This window comes from Suncus etruscus, chromosome 18 (genome assembly GCF_024139225.1).
Source record: "Suncus etruscus isolate mSunEtr1 chromosome 18, mSunEtr1.pri.cur, whole genome shotgun sequence".
Taxonomy (NCBI): domain Eukaryota; kingdom Metazoa; phylum Chordata; class Mammalia; order Eulipotyphla; family Soricidae; genus Suncus; species Suncus etruscus.
This window is the reverse complement of record NC_064865.1, coordinates 61297244-61311051: the sequence shown is the minus strand read 5'-3', so window position 1 is coordinate 61311051 and position 13808 is coordinate 61297244. Positions and strand designations below refer to the sequence as shown.

Below are 13808 nucleotides of genomic sequence, written 5' to 3'. Positions count from 1 at the left end.
GAAGCTCATCTGAAATAGGCATTCCTGAAGAGGAAACTCAGGGCTGGGGTTTCCATTCTAGGTTTTAGGGATCATCTTTGATCTCAACTCAAGCCTTACTTCTTTCTTGCTGAGATCCTGTCTAGGGGTCGGGGGAATCTCTCAAAGAAGCTCAGAGACTGGGACCCCTTGGGCTACTGAATCATCTTGTCTTGGGTGGCAGGAAAAGGGTGTAATCTTACCTAACTCTCGTAGGCTTGCAGACATGGCCGCCGTCCTGGAAGCTAATACCATCTTTGCCCTGGACCTTCTGAAGAAGCTGGGGGAAAACAATTGCAACAACGTATTCCTCTCACCCCTGAGCATCTCCTCTGCCCTGGCTATGGTCTACATGGGGGCCCGGGGCATCACGGCGAAGGAGATATCCCAGGTATGAGCCTGTAGCCTTAGTGGGCAGTTGCCTTATCTTAGGCATGACCTGCTAGTGATGAGAGTTGACCCTGGGAGATGGAGTCAACCTGCTTCTGGCAGAGCCCCACATCTTTGGAGGGATGGATAGGTCCCCATTCTGAAAAGGGTGTTCACCACCCAAGATCCTCTCACTTAGCACCACTTTTTTGGGGCCTTTGTCTGCTCTGTATGTTCTAGGCCAAGCTTGTGTCTGGCTGCTGGGCCCTGTTTCTGTGTTTGAGGCTTTTTAATTTTTTTTTGGAGACTCCCATTTTCTCATGCCTCCGTGTGCATAGGAGATTCATGGCTAGTGACAATTAGCTGACAGCCTCATCCATCTTCTTTTTTTTTTTTTTTTTTTTTTTTTTTTGGGTCACACCCGGCAGTGCTCAGGGGTTTTTCCTGGCTTCATTTTCAGAAATTGCTCCTGGCGGGCACAGGGGACCATATGGGGCGCCGGGATTTGAACCGATGACCTCCTGCATGAAAGGCAAACGCCTTACCTCCATGCTATCTCTCCGGCCCCTCTCATCCATCTTCTGCCCCTGCCCCTCCACTCCCCGCCCTTCTCCCTGTCTCTGGAGCTCTTTGGCTCCTTCCATACTTCCAGACTGCTACCTTCCCAGTACTCTGGGTCATTCCAGCATCTTCTGTGGATCTTCAGTGGCTACACAGCCCCATGGTAAGGGGGAGAACGTGTGGTCCACCCCCAGATACATCAACACCCATATGGTTGCCAGAAAGAGAAGTTGCTCCTGAGCCAGGAAAGTTGCTCTCATACCTGCATGAGAATTTGGGGGGGGGCCTCCTTTTCTGACAAGAAGGTTGTGTGGTTTCTATGTCTTCCATGGAGCCTTAAGGGGACTCTGTGAACTCCCTCATACCAGGGCTTTGCAGAGCAAATAAGATGAATCAGGCATTAGGAAAGTTAGAGCACAGCACACCTAAGTTTGGGAGAGAGCCATGGGGGCCAGCCATGGGGGATGGCCTGGCCTGCAGCTGACTCTGCACAGCACATTGCCTAGGACTGCCATGATGGTGTTGTTGGGACTTCTGTGTGGGCTTTGGGTTCAGGGTCTTGAGGCTTGGAGTTTGCAGTCGGGGTCCAAGATCTGCTGACTGGCACCTGTGCCTATGTGATGCAGGCCCTCAGTTTACACCTGGTCAGCGGTGACATGCGCCAGGGCTTCCAGGAAATTATGGGCATCGTGAATAATCTGGGTGCCCAGTACCAGCTCAAGATGGCCAACCGCCTTTTTGGAGCCAATACCGTTGAGTTCTTCTCCGTAAGTATTACTTGGTGTACCCTGGGAAAGGGAGAAGAGAGATGGGGGCAGCAGGTGAGGGTTAGTGATGCTGCCAGTCCACATGCCTGGGCATGCCTCACGCCTGAGCCTGGGCAAGAAACCTGGTGTCAGATGCTGTCTGGGGTTTTGCGCCCGCCAAGTCACGAGCTGGCCTGGCCTTGTTCAGCCTGACATAGAGACATGAGCACGGCAAGACATCTCAATCAGTGGTTTGCATCGACATACCCCTTGTGTGTGTGTGTGAAAGAGAGAGGAGTGAAAGATGGTGAGATTGTTCAAGGCAGTGCTTTTTTTTTCTGGTTCTGTGCTCTGGGATCACTCTGGTCTGTTTTGTTTGTTTGTATGTTGTTATTATTTTGCCCATGAAAATACTTCGGATGTTTTTGAGAAGAAGATTCATTCATCTACTTTAATTTGGTTCTCCCAAGGCCCTGTTGCTCCTCCTGGTGGTTCCCATCCAGCCAGGTCCACAGTTGAGTCTCAGGCTGTGGATGGCCCTGGGAAGACCTGGGCTATTCTGCCCTACTTAGGGAATTCTGCCCTACTCAGGGAATATTTGGTGCTGTATATACCACTGGTGATGGCTACATGCAAGTCCAGAAGGATATTTCAATCCCTGTGCCATCTCTCCAGTCCCCAAAGCTGATTTTTGAAATTAATTATTCTTGTTTTTGAGGCCACAACCTGCATGCTTAGCATTTATCTTTGCCTCTATGTTCAGTGCTTACTGCTGGCACTACACTCAGAAATTTTCTTGGAAGGGAGAACCCTAGGGGATGCTGGGGGTTGAACCTGGTTTGAGCTTGTCAAGGCAACCTCCCTCCCTGCTGTGCCATGGCTCTGACCCAAACACTTTCCCCACTGGAGTGGTGGGTTGATGGCAGATCTATAAGGGGGCCTTGAAGGAGCAGTCCCTTTCATGCCTGTTCCCCAGTCTTTCAAGGACTCCTGCCTCAAATTTTACCAAGCCGAGATGGACCTGCTGGATTTCGCTCAGGCTGCCGAGGAGTCCCGGAATCACATCAACTCTTGGGTTGCCCAGGAGACAGAAGGTGAAATGTCTTTTATTTTATTTGATGTTTACAGGGGCTACCTTTGTCACTGACTGAGGTGGTGGGGTGTAAAGAGACATTCTTTTAGAGTTGGTTTGAGGTTCGTTTATCCCAAAGTTCCCAAAAGAGAAAGGGATATTTCATACCCCCTATCCAGGGAGGACTGGAAAAGATGGTATGTTGACAATTCTTTGTAATAAGTAATTCACACAGATTAAAGAGGAAATAGCAGGCAAGAAAATTTACACTGCAAGCTGTTCACCCACAAGCCAATTGCTCCAACAACCAGCACCACAAGTCTAGATGACAGCCCCAGCTCAGCTCTTCTGCCTTCAAATTATTGAAATCTAAATTCAAGCCCCTCCCCTAGGAAGGAAAAAAAAGCAACAGAAAATGAATGAGATACAAAAACAAATGAGAAAACAATGTGGATTTTTTAAAAAGACCTCAATTTACTTAATGTTTACAAATGGCGCCTGAACAATCCGAAACTCAACCCTCATTAATAGAGTGTAACATGTTTCTTTGGAAATTCCCCATAAAGATGCTCCAATGGCTGAAATATTTAATTTAATGGATTATACCACCTTTTAAATATAGATTTGTTTACAGATTTGTTCAGCCTTCTGTGCAGTTTTGGCATTGGGTTGGCTGTAGTTCTCATTTCCTATGAAATTATACAATTACATGAATGTCTCTCCCATCCGATAAAATATCCTTGATTGTTGCTGTAGTTTTGATGTTGGTGAATGTCATCCTGCTGAGCTTATTGTTTGGTTGGCTAATAAAGGGTAAAAGGATTAAAAATAGTAAACCTCTTATTTCCACTGCAGAAAATAAGACCCTTTGTCCTATACAGATGCCAACCTAAAGCCCAGGTTAAGAATCATCAGGTTCTGGGGCTGGAGAGGTAGCATGGAGGTAAGGCATTTGCCTCGCATGCAGAAGGACGGTGGTTCGAAAGGAGAAGGGATTGTACAATTACTTCTCCCACCAAATGGCATGCCAGGGAATTGGATAAAAAAAGAATCTGGGGTTTTAGAAGTACTGATCTGGGGACCCTCCAAGATCCATTCATAGCTCTACTTGCAAGACTCAATGAGGAAAAAACAAAGGTAATGTTGCAGGTAGAAGAAAAGAAAAACTTTAGAGGTTTATTGGACAACAGGAGGATGTGACCATAATCTGTCAAAAGGATTGGCTGTAAAATTGGCCTCTCCAGGAAATCCCATATTCTCTTCTTCTTCTTTTTTTTTTTTTGGCCACACCCTTTTGATGCTCAGGGGTTACTGCTGGCTAGGAGCTCAGAAATTGCCCCTGGCTTGGGGGTACCATATGGGACGTGGGGGTATCGAACCACGGACCTTCCTTGGCTAGCGCTTGCAAGGAAGACACCTTACCTCTAGCGCCACCTTGCTGGCCCCCCATATTCTCTAGAAGGAGTGGGTGGGTTGTTAAAATCCTGTCTGTTGATTTCAAAAGTTATGGTGTGTGTGTGTGTGTGTGTGTGTGTGAGGAACCAGAGAATCAGAGAACCATAATTAGGTCTCATGTGGGTCCAGTTTCCTCATCTTTGTGAGATGCCTTTCACAAACAGTAGAAGGCAGTGTTTCATGTTCCCTAGCTCCATAAGAACCAGAACCCTCCACCAATTCAAAGACTCACAAAAAATTTTAGGGGCCACTGCCGTTTTAGGAAATGCACCGATAAAAATAGACTAGAAATCCAATAACCCTGTTTGGACAGATTAGTATTTCTTTATAGCTGATAAATTAAAGGTGCTAAAGGAATTGGTGAGTGAACAGTTAAGACTCGGACAGATTGAAACTTCTTTTTCCCAGCGCAATCCCCTTATATTTGCTGTAAAAAAAAATCAGGAAACTGGAGGCTCTTAATGGATCTCAGAGCTGTAAATTTATTCTTGTTTCCCATGGGAAAACTACAGACTGGTTTACCATCACCTATAGTTATTCCAAAAGACTGATCCTTGTAATATAAATTTCAAGGACCCCTTTTGCCATATTCCAATACATCCGGATGATAGAAAACGCTTCTCCTTTTCTTTCCTGACTACATCATAACTCTCCTGGCAGATGCTATCAGTGGAAGGTTTTACCTCAAGAAATGTGTAATTCCCCAACAGCATGTCAGTTCTTTGTAGAAAAGATCTTGCATCCTGTTCGTGATAAGTTCCCACAGGCAAAAATAATTCAATGTGCAGATGATATATTCATTTCAATGAATAATCACACAGATTTGCAGAAATTGTATTCATTTGTTATTGACAGTTTATAAGTGTCAGGACTAAAAATAGCTATGGAGGGCCGGGAAGGTGGCGCTAGAGGTAAGGTGTCTGTCTTGCAAGCGCTAGCATAGAACGGACCGAGGTTCGATCCCCCGGTGTGCCATATGGTCCCCCCCAAGCCAGGGGCGATTTCTGAGAGCATAGCCAGGAGGAATCCCTGAGCGTCAAATGGGTGTGGCCCAAAAACCAAAAAAAAAAATAGCTATGGAAAAAATTGAGACTTTGCCACCCTTCCAATATTTAGGTTTTGTGTTAGACCAAATTTCTATTTGTACTTAGAAGATCGCTATACATCAGGAAAACCTCAAAATGCTGAATGACTTTCAAAAACTCTTAGGGGACTTGAATTGGGGTCCAGTCAGCACTAGGTACCTCCAATTCTAAGATGACTAATCTTTTTCAGATACTAGAGGGAGACCCTGCCCTATATAGCTCAAGACACTTGAGCCCTGCAGCTATGAAATAATTTAAGTTTTTCTTCTATAGACTTCAAAAATCCTTCCTTTCCAGGTTTATATCTGGTGAGAAGGTATTTATTTTAATTTTCCTGACTAGAGAGTCCCCCACAGGCATGCTTACTCAACTATCAAGAGCTCTAGAATGGGTTTATCTATAAAATAATAAACCATTTCTCACTGTGGTTTCTCACTGTGGTTTCTTTTTTGTTTTTGTTTTTGTTTTTGGGCCATACCCGGTAACGCTCAGGGGGGGGGGGGTTACTCCTGGCTATGTGCTCAGAAGTTGCTCCTGGCTTGGGGTACCATATGGGACACCGGGGGATCGAACTGCGGTCTATCCAAGGCTAGCGCAGGCAAGGCAGATACCTTACCTCTAGCGCCACTGCCCGGCCCCTGTGGTTTCCTTTTTAGAACAAATTTCTCAACTTATCATCAAAGCAAGACTCAAAACAATTTCTGTTTGGTTTTGACCCAGATACGATAGTACTACCAATACCAAAAATGAAAACCAAATCATTTTTGCCTCTTTTTTTGTTTTTGTTTTTGGGACACATCTGGCAGTGCTGAGGGGTTCCTCCTGACTCTATGCTCAGAAATCGCTCCTGGCAGGCTCAGGGGACCATATGGGATGCCGGGATTCGAACCACCAACCTTCTGCATGAAAGGCAAATGCCTTATCTCCATGTTATCTTCTCCAGCTTCCAGTCTTGCCTCTTAATGAAGCTCTTCTGTGAGCTCTTTCAGACTTTTCAGGAGAAATCTCTTCCCATTATCTGGCAGGTAAAGTTTGGGACCTTTTAAAAAGAACCCCATTTGTTATTTCTTCAATTATTCGGTCATCTCCAATACCTGGCATATAGGTGTTTTATATCGACAGATCTCTTCAGCCCCTAAAAGAGATGCTTTTGAAGATAACACACACACACACACACACACACACACACACACACACACACACACACACACACACATATATATATATATATATATGGAAATTGCCTCCAGTGCTGATAATACCTTTGAAATTCTTTACTTTTGATGGAAAGCAAATTAAAAACTTTAGTGGATTTTCCTTTAAAAGATTTCAATTTATCAAAATTCAACCCCCGAGTCTAAAGAGAGAACTAAAACATACATTCTGTGATCAATTTCAAAGCATCATGGTGAAATTTATTTTGGGCCATTGTACATCATATTGTAAATATGATTCAAGGCAACATTGGATTAACTTTGCTGACAGAAAGTTTAAGAATCTCTGATGCTTCAATCTAATCTTCTGCAGCTTACATTTTTTATATTTCACAGAATCTTACAAGGAATGATTTGACTTTTTTCAGCTAATTATTCCCCTTTATTGCAGTTTCTATTAATACTCTATGACTTTTTCCATAGATCTGATTGCAGAAAATATTTTATTGCAGTGATTCTCCTAGTGAGTTTTTGTCATGTTTTTCTTGATAGCATTTATTTATAACTTATAACTTCTTTTTTTTTTTTTTTTTTTTTTTGTGGTTTTTTTGGGTCACACCCGGCAGTGCTCAGGGGTTATTCCTGGCTCCAGGCTCAGAAATTGCTCCTGGCAGGCACGGGAGGACCATATATGGGACGCCGGGATTCGAACCGATGACCTCCTGCATGAGAGGCAAACGCCTTACCTCCATGCTATCTCTCCGGCCCCAACTTATAACTTCTATGATAATCATTTTTCTTTACAGTGATCTCCTGAAAAAGGACCTTTACATTTATTCATGTTGATTCATATCATAATACTATGAAATATTCATATATTCAAATTTATCTTTTATATTCTCCAGATATTTTATCTAAGCTTGATTCGCAGAATAGAAAATAGACCTGTAGTTCTGATGAAATGAAATTTTTTAATGTAAACTTCTTTTTCAGTGCTCTTCAAAAATTCTTATGCACTGTAAATTTATGATTCGGTATTTTGAGTAATATTTTCATGCCTGTTATAGTCATGGACATACTGATAAACCGCATCTTACCTGTTTGGTGGACTTCCTTATATGTATGGATGTAAAGACTTCCTTTCTTCCTGCGTTTTCTCATTATGGATTTCCGTGCAATTCTCCAATTGCTTCATGGGTTTTCATATTCTTCCAGATCCATAAACTCTGACTTTGTCTTGTCTACAAAGGAAGGCTTTATGAGAGCTTTACATAATGTATAATGAGAATTATGAATTATTCTGGAGCTTGTAGTTGGTTCCTTGACTCAAGTTTTAGGGTAGGAACACCCTGTTATTATGCCTTTTCTTTACATTTTTCTTTTTGGATGCACTTATGCAAATTATTGCTATTCGTATGGAATTTTTTTCCTTGTCTTTTTGGGTCCTATTGCTTACTGTCCACTATTTTTTCTAGAGAATTAAAAAGGGGGACATATTGGGGCCGGGCGGTGGCGCAAGAGGTAAGGTGCCTGCCTTGCCTGCGCTAGCCTAGGATGGACTGCGGTTCGATCCCCCGGCGTCCCATATGGTCCCCCAAGCCAGGAGCGACTTCTGAGCGCATAGCCAGGAGTAACCCCTGAGCGTCACCGGGTGTGGCCCCAAAACAAAAAAAAAAAGGGGGACATATTAAGTAAATTGAGACCTTTTTCAAATAAACCCCGTTTGTTTCTCATTTGTTTTTTGTATCTCATTCATTTTCTTTTGGTATTTTCCCCTCTCTTAGGGGAGGGGCTTGAATTTGGATTTCAAGAAATTGAAGGCAGGAGAGCTGAGCTGGGGCTGTCTTCTAGGCTTGTGGTTCTGTTTGTTGGAGTGACTGGCTTTTGGTGAACAGCTTGCAGTGTAAATTTTCTTGCCTGCTATTTGCTCAATAATCTGTGTGAATTACTTATCACAGATAATTGTCAATGTACCATCTTTTCCTGTCCTCCATGGATAGGGGTATAAGATATCCCTTTTTCTTTTGGGAACTTCGGGTTAACCAAACATCAACCCAACTCCCAAAGAACAACTCTTTACAGTTGGGGGCCAGGGGGTCTGTGCTGGGACCCAACTCCGTGCCTCTCACAAGCCAAGTATTGTGCTATTCCTTGAAGTCTGGGATTTGCCTTCTCACTGCTTGAATGTTCTTCATTAAAAATCATTTCTTTGCAATCCACGCCCAACATCTTACCTCTTACATGCTAGGGATTTTCCCTGTACATTTTCAGTGTGGAATTGAGGGACAGGATAGAAATGATCTCTTTGCCCATTGAACTCAGGTGCAAGGCAAGAACCCACTCTCTGCACGTGGCTTTGGTCCCTTTGGCGACTATTTTCATGACACAGAGCCCTTTACATGGTGTTATAGGCTGTGTCCTTGTTACGTGTGGGGTGTTCCCTGGGTCTCTCATCAGGAATTGCCTTGAGCTAAGCTTTCTTCCTTGCAGGGAAGATTACCGAGCTCCTGAAGCCTGGTATGGTTAACTCAGAAACTGCGCTGGTTTTGGCCAATGCCATCTACTTCAAAGGACATTGGGAGAGTCGGTTTAAGAAGGAAAACACTGAGGAAATGCCCTTCAAAGTCAACAAGGTGAAGCCTGTGGATCTCTGTCCAAGAGCATGGGTTTTATTTATTATTTATTTATCTTTTGGTTTCTTTTGTACTACACCCAGTGATGCTCAGGGATTACTCCTGTCTCTGTGCTCAGAAATGACGCCTAGCTGGGGGACCATATGGGACTCTGGGAATCAAACCCAGGTCTGTCCTGGGTCATCTGCATGCAAGGCACATGCCATACTGCTGTGCTATTACTCTGGCCCCAAGGGCGTGGGTTATAAATGCCCCCCTTAGTGGGCCTGCTGGACCTGCCCTCCCTTCCTCCCTCCCTCCCTCCCTTGGTGGCCTCAGGGATGTTCTGTTCCCCTCAATTGATGTTGGGACCTCAAAGGTGGTTCCTTCATCCTATAAGGCCTAGGGCTTCCACCTTTGGTCCAGGCCCAGGTTCCACCTGCCTATGGTGGTGTTTAATAGGCAGGAGGTTCCGAGGTTCCCATGAGAATCAGCTGTGTAAAGAGAGGACCTGGATACTCCACATTTCTTGACTGAGCTCACCTACAACCTAAGGTGTCCATTTTGAGCTCCAAATTGGGGGTGATGGAGGTGGGGGTGTTTCTGAACTTGACAATGTTCCAGAACATCTGGTCTGTTCTCTCTTGCTGTCACTGGAAGCCTAGGGCACCACTCCATGGTTCCTCCTTGTCTCTCCAGGATGTGAGCAAGCCAGTGCCGATGATGTACCAGTCAGCCACCTTTAAAATGACCTACATCAGAGAGATCTACAGTAATATCCTGGTGCTGCCCTATGAGGGCGAAGAGGTGAACATGATCATCTTGCTCCCGGACGAGGACAGGGACCTGAAAAAGGTGAGGACAAAGGGACTGTGATTGTGATGGCTCCATTCCTAGCAGGGGCCATGGTTTTCTTCTTCCCTTGAGATCTTTGCCCTGTCCTTCACTGCTTTACCCCACCCTCTATGCATATGTCTTGCCCCTCTACCCACTTGCATGACCCAACACACCCTCATTTTGCCCATTGCCTTTATGCCCTGCTCCTCCATGCCCACATCCTGCCTCCATATGCAAATACCCTGCCTCTTCCATGGCATGCCCTAGCTCTGCCCCTCCAAGTTCTCACACTGCCAAAAAGACTATGCCCTGCCCCTCCATGCCTGTGCCCTGCCCACCTCAGCTCTCATAACACCCTCTACAGCATAGCCATGCCCACTTTATCATAACCCTGCCCACCCTGTATTAGCCCTGTCCTTCTCCGCTATTAACCCCTACCATCTTCATAATAGCTACTCCCCATAGCAGCTTAGTCTCGCCCCATAGGCCACAACTCTGCCCCATGTCGGCCTTCCCTATGCCTTTGATGCCCCCTGACTCAGCCCACAGTGCTCGGAGGTGCCTCCTGGAGTCCCCAGGCCTGTGTCCCAGTGCAGAACTCACAATAACTGCCCATCTCCCTCTATCCTTCAGGTGGAGGACAATCTCACCTACGAGAAGTTCAAGCAGTGGACGCGAATGGACATGATGAACGAAGAGGATGTGGAGGTGCTGCTCCCCCGGTTTAAGCTGGAGGAAAACCATGACCTGGAGGTCGTCCTGAGAAAGCTGGGTGTGACCCTGGCCTTCGACCAGGCTGCAGCCGACTTCTCGGGCATGTCGCCCAAGCAGAATCTGTGCCTGTCCAAGGTGGTGCACCAGGCCTTGGTGGAGGTGAACGAGGAGGGCACCGAGGCAGCAGCAGCCACTGGAGCTACAGTGAGGGTTCGCCGCGCTGGGGTCCTGTCTCGCTTCTGCGCCGACCACCCCTTCCTCTTCTTCATCCAGGACCTCCGGACCCAAAACATCCTCTTCTGTGGTCGCTTTTCTTCTCCCTGAGGGGCCCCTCAAGACCCTAAAGCTCACAACCCTGCCAGCTGTGCCCCTCTGCTGTCCCCTCTATAAGGAACCTTGAGTCATCTCCCAAAAATATAGTGCCTCATTTGCAACCAAACCCCCGCTTTTGTGTGTTTTCTGGCATCTGAAATGAACATTCCAGAGGGTCAGAGGCTCCTTCCCCAGAGGAACGGTCCTCTCCAGAACTGTCCTCATCAGGGCATGGGGTTCTGGAGCTCCATTGGGTCAAGTAGGACTCTTCTGGGCAGTGGGTATAGGACTGCTGGGCAGGTAAGCCCCAAATAGACTGAGGCAGGCAGTCAGGACCTGACAGTGGGGAGCTGTTCTCAAGAATCCCTCCTAAAGTGCTCTTGCCCCAAACTTTCCAATTGTTCCACATTAGCCAAAAAGATGAGGTGGTCAGGCTAATTCAGACCAAGAGCAATCATTCAGTTCTGTTCCCACACAGAGATCCTGGGTCCATATAAATACTCTGGCTAACAAGTACCACTTGGAGCCTGAGCAACAGCACAGAGGCGAGGGCTGGGTTCAATCCCCGAATTTCTGCAGGGTCCCTGAGCATACAAGGAATGTTTTCTGAGTCAAAAGCAGTATTCCCAGAGCACTGCAGGGTGTGGCGCAAAAACAAAAACCAAACAAGGAACAAAATAAGGAAAAACGAGATGAGGAAATAGTTGCAGCTTCTATCACTAGGATGAGTTATGCTCAGCACGTAGAGCTCTGAAGGGCCAGGAAGATCGTTGACAGGGACTCAGACTCGCCTGTGTTCAATCCTCACTACTGAGCAGTGTTGTAAAGTCCTGTGTTGCCAGTTGTGTGTGTTTTCCTTTAACACAGATGGTTTAATTTCTGGCAGGCTCTAATTTTTTAAGAATGTCCTTGTCCAAGGCTGAGTCTTCTTCTTGCAAGATTGTTAGGGGCCGGGCGGTGGCGCTGGAGGTAAGGTGCCTGCCTTACCTGCGCTAGCCTAGGAGACGGACCGCGGTTCGATCCCCCGGCGTCCCATATGGTCCCCCAAGCCAAGAGCGACTTCTGAGCGCATAGCCAGGAGTAACCCCTGAGCGTTACCGGGTGTGGCCCAAAAACCAAAAAAAAAAAAAAAAAAAAAGATTGTTGTGTCTCTCAGCTATCATTTTCCCAACCTCCTGAAGCCTGTTAGGTCTTGCAATGGTGTGTTGAGCCTTGGTGTAAAGGTTTCTCTTTTGGGCTCCTGTGATTGTTGTGTTGGTTGAGCTCTGGTGGCTTCTGTGACCAATTCAAGTCTAATTTGGTGTATTTCCAACTGCCTTACTCCTGGCTTTGTGCTCTGGGGTCACTCGCTGTCAAGGCATATCAGTAGTAAAATTATGGGTTGTCAGAGTTGTGTGATTGGCCTCAGGCTTCACAACTTGGAAGATCTGTGGAGTTGGACTGGTGAACACATATGGCCATAGCCTTTAAGATAAAGAATTCTTGTCCTCGTGTTTACTTCACTGCTGCATAGATTGCATCTGACAACAGTCCTCCCAGAATTCTGGCCAAAGGCAGTTCGATGTTGAGACAGAGGCCCTAAACATCCTTGGTGTTGAGTTCAACCTCTGTGCCACCAGCCCCTTCTCACTAGGAGAAACTCTAATTGCCCCATTCCCAGTGAGTGCATCTCATCACCTGGCACTGCCAAGATTGACCCACTTTGGTGCCAAGATCTTCGATGTGAGGCTGGAGGAAGCACTCAATGGTTAGCGTTTTCTAGCCCTGAACTGCCCGCTGGTCAAACTCGGGCTGGCATTGTCTCTCCTGAATCCTTATGGCTTTTTTTTTTTTTTTTTTCTTTTTTTGCTCTCCTGGCAGGTGTAGGAGGCACAGGCAGACCTAAGTCTCCTTCTACTTCAAGGGCAGGGTTGGCGATTTCTTGTGCTCCCCAAACTTCTGCTTCTGAAACAGAAGAGTTAGGTTTCCAGGTGGCAGTGGGGATGCAGCCAAGGACATCTCCTGCCATAGAGTGAGGAGGGAGGGAACAGGAATTGGGCCATTTTAGCCCTTTCCAAGAGCCTGGGCAGGAATGCAGGGCGGTGACTGGCTCTGACCTTCTGCCTGGATCTGGACCCTCCTCTCTCCTGGGGAGTATATATAGGGAACTGAGCATTCCTCTTGGCTCCAAGCAGTGGGATCTGCTAGCTGCAGAAGACAGAGCGATATTTTGGGGGTAAGGACCTCCTGAGGGACCTGTAGGATTCAGGTGAGGAATTTGGGGAATTTGGGGAATTTGGGGACTGGTCTCCAGGGAACCCGCACAGGGAGGAGTGTCCCTGAGGTTCCCTAGGAACTGGGTGCTTGGAGCAGGCGGGTGTGCCTGGAGTATGCAGGAGAAAGGTGCAATCCCGAGGGGACTGGGAGTAATGGAGGTTTTGGGGGCCTTGGAGTGCGCAGGAGGAAGGAGTGTCCCCGAGGGTCTGGGCACTCTGGGTGGCCTGGAGCGCACAGGAGGAAGGTTTGTCCCTGATGGGAATGGGAGCCCTGGGGATGCTGGGGGGCTTGGATGGCCAATGGGGACGCTAGAGATGTGCGCAGGAGGAGGGTTACTCCCTGATGGGATTGCATTGGGAGTACTGCAGATCCTGTGGGGCTTGGACTGCCCAGGAGGGAGTGTCCCCGGTGCAGTGATCTGGCTGGGGCTGGATGGCCAGGAGCTCAAAAGAGGAAAGGTGCCCAAAGGAACCTCAGGTCGCCCTGAGCTGTTGAATGGGCTGGATGGAAAGCGCAGGATGAAGGTGCATTTCAGAGGGGACCAGAGGGGGGCTGCGGGGCCTCGAAGAGGCGCGGGCCGAGGGGACGGGGCTGCCTGGGGCAGGTGGGGTGGCCTG

The 13808-nt window shown here is 47.0% G+C and overlaps 1 protein-coding gene across 1 annotated transcript; it reads left to right on the top strand.

Annotated features, from left to right (window-relative positions):
• The first annotated feature begins 244 nt into the window (after positions 1-244).
• On the top strand, positions 245-11018 carry LOC125996055 (serpin B6-like). The gene is made up of 6 exons (XM_049765018.1): positions 245-409; positions 1575-1715; positions 2671-2788; positions 8951-9093; positions 9772-9927; positions 10543-11018. Exons 1-6 carry the CDS (start codon positions 245-247, stop codon positions 10945-10947), a joined length of 1128 nt encoding a protein of 375 aa, XP_049620975.1. The 3' UTR covers positions 10948-11018.
• The last annotated feature ends 2790 nt before the right edge of the window (positions 11019-13808 follow it).

Coding starts and splice junctions, on each gene's coding strand:
- LOC125996055 (XM_049765018.1), top strand. CDS start 245: ATGGCCGCCGTCCTGGAAGCTAATACCATCTTTGCCCTGGACCTTCTG. Junction 1,716..2,670: donor ATACCGTTGAGTTCTTCTCC/GTAAGTATTACT, acceptor CCTGTTCCCCAG/TCTTTCAAGGACTCCTGCCT. Junction 9,928..10,542: donor AGGACAGGGACCTGAAAAAG/GTGAGGACAAAG, acceptor TCTATCCTTCAG/GTGGAGGACAATCTCACCTA.